The 13,707-nt window shown below is 43.4% G+C and overlaps 1 protein-coding gene across 3 annotated transcripts in view; it reads left to right on the forward strand.

Annotated features, from left to right (window-relative positions):
- The window catches only part of LOC126052149 (collagen alpha-1(XXVII) chain-like), a 213,607-nt gene that overhangs the window by 88,459 nt on the left and 111,441 nt on the right, over nucleotides 1-13,707 (forward strand). For all 3 annotated transcript variants that reach the window (XM_049832394.1, XM_049832392.1, XM_049832395.1), the window contains 5 exons: nucleotides 727-780; nucleotides 2,820-2,873; nucleotides 8,201-8,245; nucleotides 9,124-9,177; nucleotides 11,590-11,634. In XM_049832394.1, coding sequence (XP_049688351.1) covers nucleotides 727-780; nucleotides 2,820-2,873; nucleotides 8,201-8,245; nucleotides 9,124-9,177; nucleotides 11,590-11,634 — 252 coding nt within the window. The remainder of the gene's footprint in view (nucleotides 1-726; nucleotides 781-2,819; nucleotides 2,874-8,200; nucleotides 8,246-9,123; nucleotides 9,178-11,589; nucleotides 11,635-13,707) is intronic.

Below are 13,707 nucleotides of genomic sequence, written 5' to 3' on the forward strand. Positions count from 1 at the left end.
AAATCTCTTCTAGTTTTTCCTACCTCTTACCCTGTTAAGTGCACACATCACCTTTTAAGAATTTGAACTGGGATTTTCAAAGGAATCTACTGGAATTAGATGTTCAAATGCTGCTGAAATTCTAGCCTTTGTTCATCAGAAAATCACAGTCTTAAATTGTAATTTCTCTCGTCACGGTTGTTAAAAAGGGGAAAAAAGAATACTGCCACTTAAGATAAAGTGTGCCTTTTTCTTCTGCCGGTCTGAAAGCCTCACAACTGCTCTGGCTGTTGGTAGTGTCTAATTAGTGTAACTTTCTCTGCAGTTTCATCTGTTCCCCACAGTTAAAAAAGCAACAGCATCTAGCAAGTTGTTAAGAAGGATGGTTTAGCCACAGTAATAGGCTTGGTAATTATTTTTGTGACGGTAGTTGTAGACAAGGAAGAAATCACAGCTGTCTAGTCTAATAAGTATCAAAAGTCCCGACGTTGCCTTCTTCCAGTTATCCTTTCTTTAGTCAATTTAATACTGTCAAATACTATTTAAAACTCAACGCTTTAGTAGCAGCAATCACTCACCAAAACCACCCCCAGCAAAACAGCTATACACAGGGACTTTAATACATTTGGGATGTTGGGGCAAGTCAGAGATAAAATGTTTTTCTAATTTGGAGGCTTGGTGGAAGCAGAACCACATCTATGGGCTGGGTCCTTGGATTATGTCATTAATTTAAGTTTTTCATTTCAGGGTCAGAAAGGTGATCCTGGGTTCTCACCTGGAAAAGCTCGCAATGGACAGAAGGTAAGATGTTGCCCAGACTGCACAGGCATCGAGACCATGGTGCGCTTTAAGCCCTGTGCACATGGAGGGAGTCCATACTGCAGCCACAAGCATCACAGCTACTCAGGTAGACTTAGGACTGAAAATTAAGAATTAGACCCCAGATTCAGGACTAAAGAGTTAGCTAAGGTATTGACCACAGTGCACTGAAGTGCCTGCTGCCACAGCTTTTTGTTGTCCAAGTGTTTATCCATTTTAGGCACAGTCTGCAACCCAAACTTAAGTCCCTGCTGCTGCAGACACATGGCTACTTAAGCAAAATATTTAAACTAGTGCATATGAGATACAGCCACACCTTGCCAGCTCTGGCCATGCAGCTGTAGAAAGAGATAAGGCCAGTGTAAGGAATAAAAAAAAAACCTTGAAGGCGAAGGAAAGGATGTTCTTGCTGCGGAGCTGAGAAACAGTGGTTTGCCTCACATCACATACGCAGCCCACAGCAGATCACTACTGCGAGAGCAGCCTTGCTATCCCACTGGTGAAGAAAGGGAGGCTTCTCAGACCATTGCACTGCCAACACATGGACCCTGCTGTGTGATAACCAGAGGCCTTTCCACCAAGGTCTACTCAACTCAACGCAAAGCACACAACTGGGAAGCGTAGCTGGTTTCTGGATTTGGCAATTGTTAAGGGTCAGAGTTCTGCTAATTCTTTTGAATGAGTTACAACTCCCATTTTTGCTGTTTCACAGCTGAGTGATTTTTACTGAGGCAACAAGGCCTCACAGAAGCCTAGAAATTAATAGTAGAGCAATCAGGGCTCCACATCATCTACCTCAATTAGTTCTTTCAGTGATGCCTGCACAATACTTCATAGCTCATGTCCAGGGCAAGAAGCCTGGTTCTCTTCCTTTCATCACAAGCCTTGCTATAAATGGGCAGCTAATAGAAAGCATCAGCCATGAAGAACTTAGGCCCTTCATTTGAAACCAGATGCCTCCATGCACAGCAAGCCACACAAATGCAAGGTGGAGGGTGACACTAGAAAACCTTGAGAAGGCTAAGTCTGAAACGATTCTTTTAACTTAACAGCACGAGATGCCTTTTAAAATTTCTTGTACACTACGTTGGAGTGGCATCACATGGAAATCATTCGCCCGCAGAGTCTGGAACTGTTTTCTTGCAAGCATGCTCAGTGTAAGAAAGGGAGAGATCCAGATAACTTTTAGCTCATGTTAACAAGGCTTTATTTCTGGTAGCAGTAATAGAAACAAGGAGTTTCCAGCAGGAGTTTGGAGTGATGCCTAATTTTCAAGCTAGGTACTCCGAATGCATTTTCAGTAAGCAGGCACAGCACGGTGTTAGAGACTCTAAAGGGGTTTTTGATCCTAATCAGAGGAGGCCAAAATGGGCTCGTACACATGGCTTGAATGTTAGTTAAGTCTCACAGCACCACGCTTCTCCATTCCTATGATGATTTGGGCATGCCAGCTGGGATGTGATGCAATCCCTTTTTGAAAGTACGGGCTACTGAAAAAACCCTCCCACCAGCAGCCTGCAAAGGTTCAATCCATGTCATATAGGCAGGTTAAATAATTATACCATCAACGCCATCTGAACTGGAGCTGTGGGCTGAGCCAGTGCAATAGCAGAGTGTGAGCACAATCACAGGACTTGGCAGAAGGTACCTGTTGTTCTTATTGCATTTAAAAGCTAAAATTTTCTTGCCTTGCTGATTTAAATGCTTATCAAAAGGCAAATGAAGCATGTGACTGAATGAGATCATTGAAAAAAAAAAAAAAAGCATTCATTCTGCTGGCAAAAAGCTGGACTCTAGCAGCAGCTGCCATTAATTAACTGGGTTTATTATTTATATGAGCTAGTTAATAGAGATGTTGTTTAAATCTACACTTCTTATCCAGCCAGTTTTTGAAGAGTTGTGATTTGAATCAGAAGTATCAATAGTTGGGTGCTACTGTCGGGAAAGTAATTTCAGTAACAGTATGCTAGGCATAGGTAAAATGTTGCTGAAAACTAATTCAACTTGCTTGCTTCCCACAGGGAGACGTGGGTTTACCTGGTTTGACTGGGTTCCCTGGACCACCTGGTAGAAAGGTAAGAGTATTCTTTTCTAGTGAATTAGATCAGTATTTTTATTTTTAGATTTTCTCCTCTAACTCTGCCTGAAAGATTTAATTAAGTCCTAGTACCCAGCAAAAAGGTCTTATGCCTGTTTCAGAGGTGTATAAACTGGGATATAGGCTGAAGCAACTGCCTAAAGGTTGTACCAGCACGACTATGTACGAGTATGAAATGAAATTCTGGATCCAGATTTCTGTTCCTTCTTTGTATTTTATGTCCCACTACACTGCATCATCCCCATCATTCCTCTGCACCCTGACGCTGGGTCTTCATGAGCAAGCTGAATTTAGATCTGGTTCAGCCAATGTGTTAACTAAATGGATCTACAACTGGCATCGATACCCAAAGGTTGGATTCAGAACAGGTTTAGACATTCCAAGGAAACCTTGACTGTCTCACCTGGTAAAGCACATTTCAAACAAAATATCTGTATGCCTTCCCTCCATTTTGCCTGGAGATTGACAGCACTAGTCAGGTTTTGCTTTATTTGCTTCCATATTGATGTTTCAACAACATTAACATCACCAACAACAAACCTATGCCTAGAAAAGGTTACATAACGATAGAGCACAAGATCCGTCCCTGCTTTCATGTTGCAGCGATGTATGTGCTCGTGTTCTCGTGTACAAGTCTGCATCACAGTACCTTAGTGATCTGTACCTTTTATACAACAAGGACATTTCAGTTGACCTTCCAGTTCCAGGCTGTGTTGGTAGGTTGGTTTGGTTTTTTGGAAGCTGGACCTGTTGCAGGGAGCTGTTTGACAGTTGTACTCAGTGGACATGACTCCCCGTCCCAGCAAGCCAATATTGACATAGCTAAGCTGAACAGTTAAAAGGAGCATCTTGTTTCAATCACTTCATCAGTCAACCGGCCATTGAAGATACACTGTTCCTCAGGCCAATTAGCTGCACACAAACACCTACTCAGGTATGCTTTAAGACTCTGGGGAGAGAAAAAAGCTGTGGAGGAGACTGAAAGAACCCCTCCCTCTCCATGATTGTTTGTTGTATACTTTATATTGAAATCAAATTGCCAAGAGTAGGGGCTGGGTTCATTTTTCTACTCCCAAGGCTGGTAGCGCTTGGGGTGCTGTGTGGGGCTAGGAGCAATAGAGTGATTAATTACCAATCTTTTGCTGTCTCAAACAAGTTCTAGCAAAGAGGGTGCAAAGAATACCACTTTCCTGGTATAACAGCTCATAAAACAAAACCTTGTGGTTATGATCAGCAAAATGCAATGTCAGGAGGACAAGGACTCATAGTGGAAAAAGTGGAGAAGGAATAGGAGATTGAACAAACATTCCTGAGTCCAGCACATGGCCTTCACATCTGATCTCGGCTCCCCCAGGACAGGGCGAAGGCAGGGGTATGCTTCTGTTTCTTCAAGTAATGAGCAAGTTGGATGCTGAAATTTTTCCTTTGGTGCGGCTTAAAAAAACCACCTCCCAGTAGCACTAGTCTGGCAGTGGTTTTGGTGTAACCTGGCTTTTATTAGCATCCTGCATTAAGAAAAAATTTACAGCTGTTGGAGAAATGTTTGGAAAAAAATCTTTTTTTATCTGGATTCCCTGCTGGCTTTTTCCCAGTGAAAATATGCTGGTGTTTGGCTGAAGGTGGGCAACACATCTTGGCTACCAGAAAACAAGAACGCCTTGGAAATGGACATCCCTCCTGCTCACTCCATGGAGGAGGGACTGTGAAAAGAACTCTAAGGCCTTTGATCTGAAAACACCATGTAGAAACTTTCAAATAGGCAAAATATTTCACCAGGGGAAACAAAATACTTTTCCCACTAAATGAAACAACTGGCTCAGCAGCATGAGCTGGAGCCACAACCAGCAGCATATGGTTTTGGATAGTGCAGCTCATACCACAGTGCCTGCCTTGTGAATGCAGACCTTTGCTCTTTGTAGGATTGGAGAGTCTGATCTCAGAGCACCCCCAAAGTCATTTTTCCTGCACGCATCTGCGAGTATATGAAACTGCCTTTCAATAAGCAGATGTAATTCTCATCCTCTCCACACAGAGCAAACGTTGCTTTTGCTGACCAGTAGTTCTCAGCAACAGTGGCAGGACTCGGCTGTCCCCTCTTCCCTTCCCTCGGGTGCCTACGAAGTGTCTGTGGACTTTGGCTTTCAGCTGGGGGCTGCAGACTACAGCTGCCTTGCAGATATATCTCAGCAGAGTGCTGCATCATTGCTCCCAGCCTCAAATGCTGTGGAGGAGAAAATGGTTGTAGCAAAGTACAAGATTGTAGGAGACGGCAGCAGCGAGAGAGAAAAAGATTAATTAAAGTCCCTCAGAGACTAAAGACAGAGCTGGAAATTGGTCAGTGCTTCAAAACACACCCTGTCATGCAGATCTCATTTGCTGGCTTCTTTACTCTTCACATTTCCTATCAAAGTGCAGGATGATCCTTTTTAGCTAGGAGAGAGCAGATTATAAATATCATCACAGATGAGTAAATCCTTCACTGGAGTGTAGTTTCCTTTCTAAATCACAGCCCTTTGTGTTGAGCACCCTGTAATCATCAGGAAGTGTTTGGATAAAAGAGCAAATGCAGTTGTTTTCATACTCTCTGCCTTGTCATTTTAGCACTATTTGAAGGGGATTTTAGCAGGTAAATACTTTCATATTGCAGCCAACTTTAACATACACAAGCTTTTCTGTTTTCTCCTCACTATAATTAACCTGAAACAGAGACAGAAATAACTGCAGCATACTATGAAGAAACACACATATGAAGCTTCCTAGAGCTCATGATATATGTAGTGAGGAGGATATTTAATAGGATGCAACAGTAGCAGAGTGTCTACATATTTAACTTAAGTGCCATTCACTTACCGTTATAGAGATAGCAATGCAATATTTGGTGCAGACTTTCGCTCAGGACGTGCTTTGAGCATCTCAAGGGGCTGTTATCTAACCACCTGCTCTGGGTGGACATTGCAGGCTTGAGAAGCCTGTCCTGCAGGAACCCAACCAGAGCGGAAGGATTCAGAGCAGCCAAGCTAGGCACCTCTTTCTTATCAGTGGAGGGAGTGAAACATCTCTAGGTGTTTGTATGCATGGAAGTAGGTGCTCCAGCTGTCTGGAGACAAAGGTAGCTCCTGCTCCAGGCCGTAGCTGGAAGAGGTGGGCTGAGGCCGCAGGAGGAAACCCCATGAGCTCCATGCTAAATCCCAGGGCACGTCTGGAGATGCTGAACCCAGGGCTGTTTCTGTTGGCAGCTCTCTCTGGAAGTGGGCAGGGGCAGAATAGAAGCTCTCTGTCTGCACAACAACCTGCTGGTCCGTGCTCCAGGGATGTGTGATACCAGCTCTGGGGCTTCCACACCCAGGTGGGTCTGGACCTTCACAATGTGCCTTCACCTTCAGGCCAGACGCCCAACCGGGTTGGAGCTTCCTTCCTCCTTTCTGCTGATGCTGAGCATCTCTCAAGGAGCTGAGGAGAGGATAAGCAGGAAAGGATTTCATGGGGCAGATTCCTGGCGAGGTGCAGGGAGTCCCATCTGCTGGACCTGCTCCAAGAGCTGCTGAGGGACTTCCAGTTAGGAGCCACTGGCTGAAATGCACTGGCAGCATTCGGAGAAAGGACCTTCGAGGGGGTTCAAATAAGGGCCAGCCGGTAGCCAAATGGACTTTCAAGTCAGCCACCACCTTCTCAGGAGGTGCAGCTCAGTCAGAAGAGCGGGCCATGATACATCAGCAAGGTCAAGCAGGAGAGAATTGGTGAAAAGGGAATCAACATTTTTCCAGGCCAAAATGTCTGAAATAATGAGCAAGGAGGAATGCAAAGGGGAGTGGGTAGTAGCCAGGATGGCTGAGAGCATTGCATACCTCCGCCAGCGAAGGCTTAGGCTGCAGGTCTAGAATAGCCCATGGGAAGAATAAAAAAGCTGTTAAGCAGAGGTGTGGACCTGGGAGCAGAAACAGGCCTGGGTTCATCGGGTGAGTAAAGCAAAAGGCCAAGTCCTCGGCCAAACCAGGGTTTGGTTACGGCTTCAGAGCAGGGGGATGCTCCCCTGTGGGTTTCGCAGCCAGGCAATGTGTGCTGGGAGCCCTGGCTGGGAACAGGGTGAGTAGCAGAGACTGAGTTACAATTAGCAGTTGTAACCCACCCTGAAAGCATTTTGTTATTTCGGTAGTATTTGTGCAAGGATTGTTTCTTGTTTATTTTCTCTCTCCATTTGTTTCAAGTTAAATTTTCTGCCTTTTTTTCAGTCTTGCTAGTAGCCCAGCTAAACAGTCGTCTCTGTAACTGAATTTAATCTCCTAATCTGCTCTGACTCCACTTGATGGAAATTAGTTTGTTTTAAATAGCTGAAGCAAGATAATAAAGGAGAGGGCAAAAAAAAATCTGAAGTGTCTATCGCTTGCAGAATTTACTCAGTGTTTGAAGAGAGCTCCAGGTAAATCCTGGAGAAAGCAAACTCTCTTAAAATATACACTGATCAGTGTGCAGTTGAACGGGCTACCTTTGTCCCGCTCCAGTGTCTGCAACTCAAAAAAAAAAAAAAAAACAAAACAAAACAAAAAACAAAACTGAAGCAGGTTTATGAAAGACCTGCGAGAATGATTTGAAGGCTGTAACACTTGCCAGCTAGCAAGCTGGATTAAGAAACTCATTCTAATTAATTGAGCAGGTTAAGAGGCAGCTTGCTCACCACTTTAGGTAGCTTCATAATGAAGGGCTCTGAATCTTGCCATACCTTCTAATAATTAGATTAGAAAAACTGGAAGCTAGACAAATTCAATCTAGAAGCAAAACTGAAGTTTTCTGTGACAGCAAATGATTATTTTGGTGTTTCCCATGGCATTTCAAGTCCTAAAGTGAAAGTGAGCGCTCTGAAATGTGAGTTGTGTTGCATAGTCCCCCAACTTGCCAAAAGCAAACATTTCACCTTACAAGCCTGTGGTTTCCTAGGGATTAAGGATAGCCTTTGCTAAAAGTGTAGATTACAGATAGATAGATCTGAGTGTAGATACAACTCTAAGTCCGTTCATGGAGCAAATCCTTCTTGAGTAACCACGAGGCCAGACTCCAGCAGGTGCAGGCTGCTGCTGCCACACCGCCTTGTAGCAAAGCCTGGGGCCATCGGCAGGGTTTGGGTGATACCAGTGCAAACGGCAAGTTTGCATGATTGTGTAGTGCTATCCCATATCTAAAAACCTGCTTCTCCTCAGAACTTTACTTCCACCTGCAAGGAGAAATTCAAACCCAAACCACATCACTTTATTATTCTTTTGTTTTTTCTTTTTTTTCTGCTTATTCATCTCTTCCATCCTGTTTCAACAGGGATATAAAGGCTATCCTGGACCACCAGGTCACCCTGGAGACCAGGTGAGTCTTCCCAGTTTCCAACACTGAACTTTAAAGAGGGATGGAATTGCTACTCTGATGCTAGTTTGGATCCCGCACAGCCTGCTCAGTGTAGACAGCCAGCTCCTTCCAGGGGCAGCTTGGTACGCACAGGGGATGCGCAGTGAACTCTCGTACTGCTGGCAGCTGTGCACATACACTGACTGAGAACCAGCAGGTTGGTGGGAAGAGACTGCCTTGGAGTTTCTAAATTTTTATTGCTCAACCATGTTAAGTTTACGTGGGGGAAGAAATACCAGTTTACCCTACTCCCCCTTTATTTTTCCTTTTATATTAATTTCACCTGGAGTTTACCAACCACATCATATTAAGTACTAACATGTAATTCCCCTCCCAAAGCCCATTCCCCCTCTCCCCTTTTCTCCCCCTTCTTTATTTGGTTAAGTCTGATGTTTGCAGTTCAGAAAAAAAAGGTAATGAATAGCAGGCCCTGTTAGCAATGATGTTAAAGGATATTATACATGAATCCATTTAGTTTTGAAGAATTTTGGCAGTGCTTCCCCACCAGTAAAACGGTTCCATATGCCAGATATAGATGCAGCCTTACACCTTCTCTTAGCCTCCTTGTTTCAAACTATCTGCTGTTTTCACTGCAGATGGAGGGAGAAGGAGAAGTAGCAACACTTGCTTGGATCCTATTGACTTGGCTTCTGTGTGTTTTCCCCCCTCATTAATGTATTCTACTGTATACCCATATTTTCTTCCTTTCTATAAATTTGCATCAGGTTAATCCATTCCACCCTCCTTTCCCCCCAGCTCAAAGAATGAAGCAGCTAAAAAGGCTTCCTAAGTGTGACATTCACCTTACATTCTGTGCCTTTTCTTTTCTCTTTCCAAAGGGCGAACGAGGACCAGACGGAAGCCCAGGTGCCAAAGGTTATCCTGGCAGGCAGGTGCAGTAAATCTCATCGTGCTGTGCACAGACTAGGGATTTGGGTGTGCAGGTAGCTAAATATATGCCCTGCTAAATACATGCCCTACTAAAGACAGTGCAGACCTCTAGAACACGTCTGAATATTTTCCTTCTTCCATCCCCAAAATGCTGTATCAATGACATGGTATTTCAACTCTGGGGGACACTAAGGTTGTTAGAAAGTATTTTATGCATATGATAGATAAAACCTGAATTTCTATAGCAAAATCTGACACGTTTTTGCTTCAGTATAACAACAGGTTAAAAAAAACCAAAACAGCAGAACAGAGAAACATACCTGTAAGCTGCTAACCCTTCACTTTCAGGCACATTTTACATCTAATGTTGAACAGGTTAGAAACCTGGGACAGAAAAAGGTGTGTTACTGGAAGAAAAGATTAGATGAACTCTCACTAGTAAAATTCACTACCATAATCATATATATACCTATATATAAAATTATCCATGGACCATAAATATATGTAAAAATCATATTTGCTGCTGAAAAAAAAGATGATGAAAGAAAACCAAGTCTTTGTTTTCATCCTGAAAAAAATGCACAAAGGCAACTTTAGGAAAGGAGGAGTGTGCAAAGGAAAATGGGTCGAGATTGGACACTTTATTGTCTTACTGATGTAAGATGCTGAGTAGTAGGAAGAAAAATAAGAGGAAGAATTTGTAAGACCCTAAATGGAATCTGTTGGAGGGCAGAAGACATGGCCCTGTAACATTTTACAGTGAAACGAGTTTGTCATGGTTTTCTAAAGTGGACACATTAATGTAGGATTCCACCACATTTATCTTTAAATACATAGCAAAGAGGATAGATGGATGTCAAAGACCCCAAGCAGTCTGCCATGAGTCTTTCAGACTTGTCATGAGTTCATATGTGAGTTTTTACCCAGATGTGCAGGTTATTGGACTAAATATGAACTAGATGTGCCGAACAAGTCTGCATCCCTCCGCCCTCAGATAATAATCAGTATCAATAAATGTATGATATCGGTAAATATTAATAATATAGGATCCATTTTAAATTGAAAATTAAATTGATACCTTGCTTAACATGCTGGAGAGTGCAGATGGTAGAACTGGATGAGAACTTTACACACCTGACTAAATACTCCATTCATACTCTGAAAAGCTTTTACACATGTGCATGCCAGATAATCTCCTAGGTGTGACTGTGTGTTAGATGACTAATAGAAGAGGTCCGAGCTATTTTGGACATACAAGGTTAATGAATGCTGTTTAGCAATTCACAGCAGTGTTCTGCCCATCAGATAAGCAGGGTGAAATCTTTGCATTTGACGTACCAAGAACAAAAGCGCTTTCTTAAAATGTGGTTTGGGTCAGGAAAGTGACTTTTTTTTTTTAGGCAGCTTTTTTCAGCATATCTGAATGCTGTGTGTATCCAGCATCAGGACTGTTTACTTTACTGAGATTTTACTACTTGTTACTCCTGTCAGCTATGCTGGGTCTGCAGTGCTATGGGAGAGAGAGCTTGGCTCTGTTTTGATTTGCGCATCATAGGCAGAATTGTTAACTTCACCCCAATGGCTGAAATCTTTGGCAATGATGCACAAGCCAGGAAGGAGCACAACCTGACTTTCAGATCCCAGGCTGAGTGTGCAGTGCTACCAGCTAAAGAAAACATGGATTTAGCTCCCCCCCCCGCCCCTCCCTTCCCAAAAAGCCCAACAACATTTGGAACTAGAAAAAATTGATCTGGAAACTTGCTAGAAGACAATAAACATGAAAAATCATTACGCATTTTTACAGGGCTCTTTTTCACAGTACTTTAAGTGAGCAGCAATAAGCATAGAAGTAGCATGGGGAATATATTTTCAGTTCCTTCCATAGCTGTTAATGCTGCAAAGGGTAGAGATATTGCAGTACCTGCACTGCTAAGTGACTTTCTAGGCTGTAGAAATTAGAGAGGCTTTCTCACTGCATCAGGGCCCGCCTGTGTTCCCTAAACAGGTATTGAAATACATTTGTCATTTGCTATGCATGTGTTCAGTTAGGCAGGAAAATGACTTGAGAGCTCTTGGGTACAGAGCATCACTGTACATTGCATCTGAATTGTAACACAACCTCTGTGCACCCTGCTGCATTAGCCTTTTTGGTCTTTATGATCAGAAATATCTACTTCAGCCCCGGGCAAGGCTCACGATGTGCAGCAGTCTCAGGTTCTGCAGAGTCCCAGCTCCCCAACAATGGGACATTTGTTATTTGTATCATTTTGTCCTTTGTTCTCCTTTGTTGATACGCCTTGGACTCGGCACTGAAAGCAGAACCACGCAGGGACAGTGCTAGGGATTTGGCACTGCTCGTTAGGTTAAGTTAAAGCCTGTCCACATTTGTCTTTGTTTTTTCCCTTCTGTTCTAGGGTTTACCTGGCCCCATAGGGGAAACTGGTCCAAAAGGCAGTCGGGTAAGCAGCCTTTCATTTTTCTTTTCTCTACTTGTTTTTACCAAAGGCTTCACAGGAAACTTTATGCTTAATTTTGCAATCCTGAGACTAGTTGCTTTAATTTGTTGGATTCAGGGGATTTGAACTGTGCACTGCTTGTTTACTGAAGCACTGCTAAATTTTTTAAATTAAACGTGGAATGTACCAAGATCAAAGTTCACCAATAGTGTTGATGATACAAAGTCAACCCCTTCAGAGCTCACGTTGCAGGAGAGGAAAGAATGGCATACAAATTCCTACCAAAGACTAAAGTCTGAACTTTCTGCAAGCCCCATGTCCCAAAGGCCTCTTTAGTTTCAATAAGTGTGGTTCAGCGGTCTTTGACCATGCTCAATATGGGCTCTTTTGGGTATAGTCCTGGGTTTGGGAGTGATTTATATCATTATGCAGAATTGCAAGCCAGCATCTTGAAGCCATGTGCAAATACAAACATTAATATTTCTGTTCTGCCTGGTTTTGCTCACCAAATTGAATTGCTGGGGGTTCATTCTCACTGCAAAGGCTCTCCTTAATCACATTTTGTTCTTTTTCTGCAATTATAAATTCACAATGAGATTCAGAGCCAATAAAATCCCCCATTTCTCTAACATGTGATACTTTCTCTGTATGCAGTAAATTAAACCAGCTGGCTTTCATCACTAGGAAAACTGCAAGGAATAAAGAAATGCTGACCCTGTAGCTAGTTGTATTCCTGAGCTGGGAAGGGAGATGGCATGTTCAATGTCCTGCAGAAGAGAGTAAGATCTGAGATAGCACAGCTTGCTCACCTCACTTCTGCAAGTGATGAAGTTTTCCCTGGTGGATCTGTTTCACTGGCCTAACCAGGACCTCATGTAATTATCACATGGTAGATGCGCAGAATGTAAGACTTGAAAATTATTTTCCACTTTGCACCCCTGAGTGCAGAGGACTGAAATATTTATAGCTACCCAAGAAAGCCATTTCTCAGTTCAACTGCAGTCTATCAGAATTGGGTACTAAGGTGAGATATTGTGGATTGAGGGAGCTAACTGTGGACTCTTCTCCATCCCCCACCTCTATTTTTTAGTTCTGCAGGAAGTAGGTCAGGAGTAACATGGTTTGTCTTGAGATTCAGGAGGCAAAGGCAGACAGCATGGTTTTAATGTAGCTATATTTCCCATCTAGGTATTATCCCTAAAGGAGAAGCGATGGACTGGTGAAAAAGTTTGGTGGGGTTGACAGTAAGAGATTTAGTGATGATGGAGAAAGAAAGATGAGAGAAAATCAGTGTTAACACTTGGCTCTTGTAACAGTGAGGTGCCACTGAGGGGGCTCCCCGCTGAAATTCACTTCCTCTTGATTCTGCATGTTTGGCACAAATTAGTCCTTTGCAAAGGACCAGCACACAAGGTAACTTTGTACTAACTGCTGAGCCGAGAGGATTAAACACAAGGCTTCAATTGTTGCAAGGGAAGGGAAATGTAGCATTTTATGCAGCGTGTCTTGTCTGAGCGGGATCCCAAGGCGGTAGAGAAACGCTGCATACTTGAAAACTCGACGCCTGCTGATCGGTGTGAAAGGAGCGGATTTTATGTGAAACACATTAGTGCAAAGGAGGCTTCTTTACAGTTGAGTGTCAGAGGATCTATATGTATGTACAAGTTGAGCCTTGTACACCAATCCAAAAAGTGTGAACTGTCACGCTCAGCCTCTCCCTGCCTAGGCAGGGCCCTTGGTGATTGGGTTGATAAAGCGTTTGCAGAAGATCTTGGTGGTGCAGCAGAGTTTGCAGGGAAAGGCTTTAGGCACAACCATTACCAATTTGCTCCTCTCAGCAGCGGGGCAGTCGGCAGCCTTGCATGCCAGGAAAAGGTGTTCGCGTGAGAAAGGGCTGTGGTGTGCGACTACCATGGGACATAAGATAAGCAGAAAGGGCTTGGTACCACAGGGTGTTTTCACAACACGGTTGGGAATGAGTGCCAAAGGCAGGGAAAGAGCCCTCGGAGAGATGAAAGGAGGCGTAGTCATGCGGATTACTTTTGCTACCACTCTTGCTAACCTTGAACCAAGCTC

The sequence above is a fragment of the Accipiter gentilis genome, chromosome 29, assembly GCF_929443795.1.
Source record: "Accipiter gentilis chromosome 29, bAccGen1.1, whole genome shotgun sequence".
NCBI lineage: Eukaryota > Metazoa > Chordata > Aves > Accipitriformes > Accipitridae > Astur > Astur gentilis.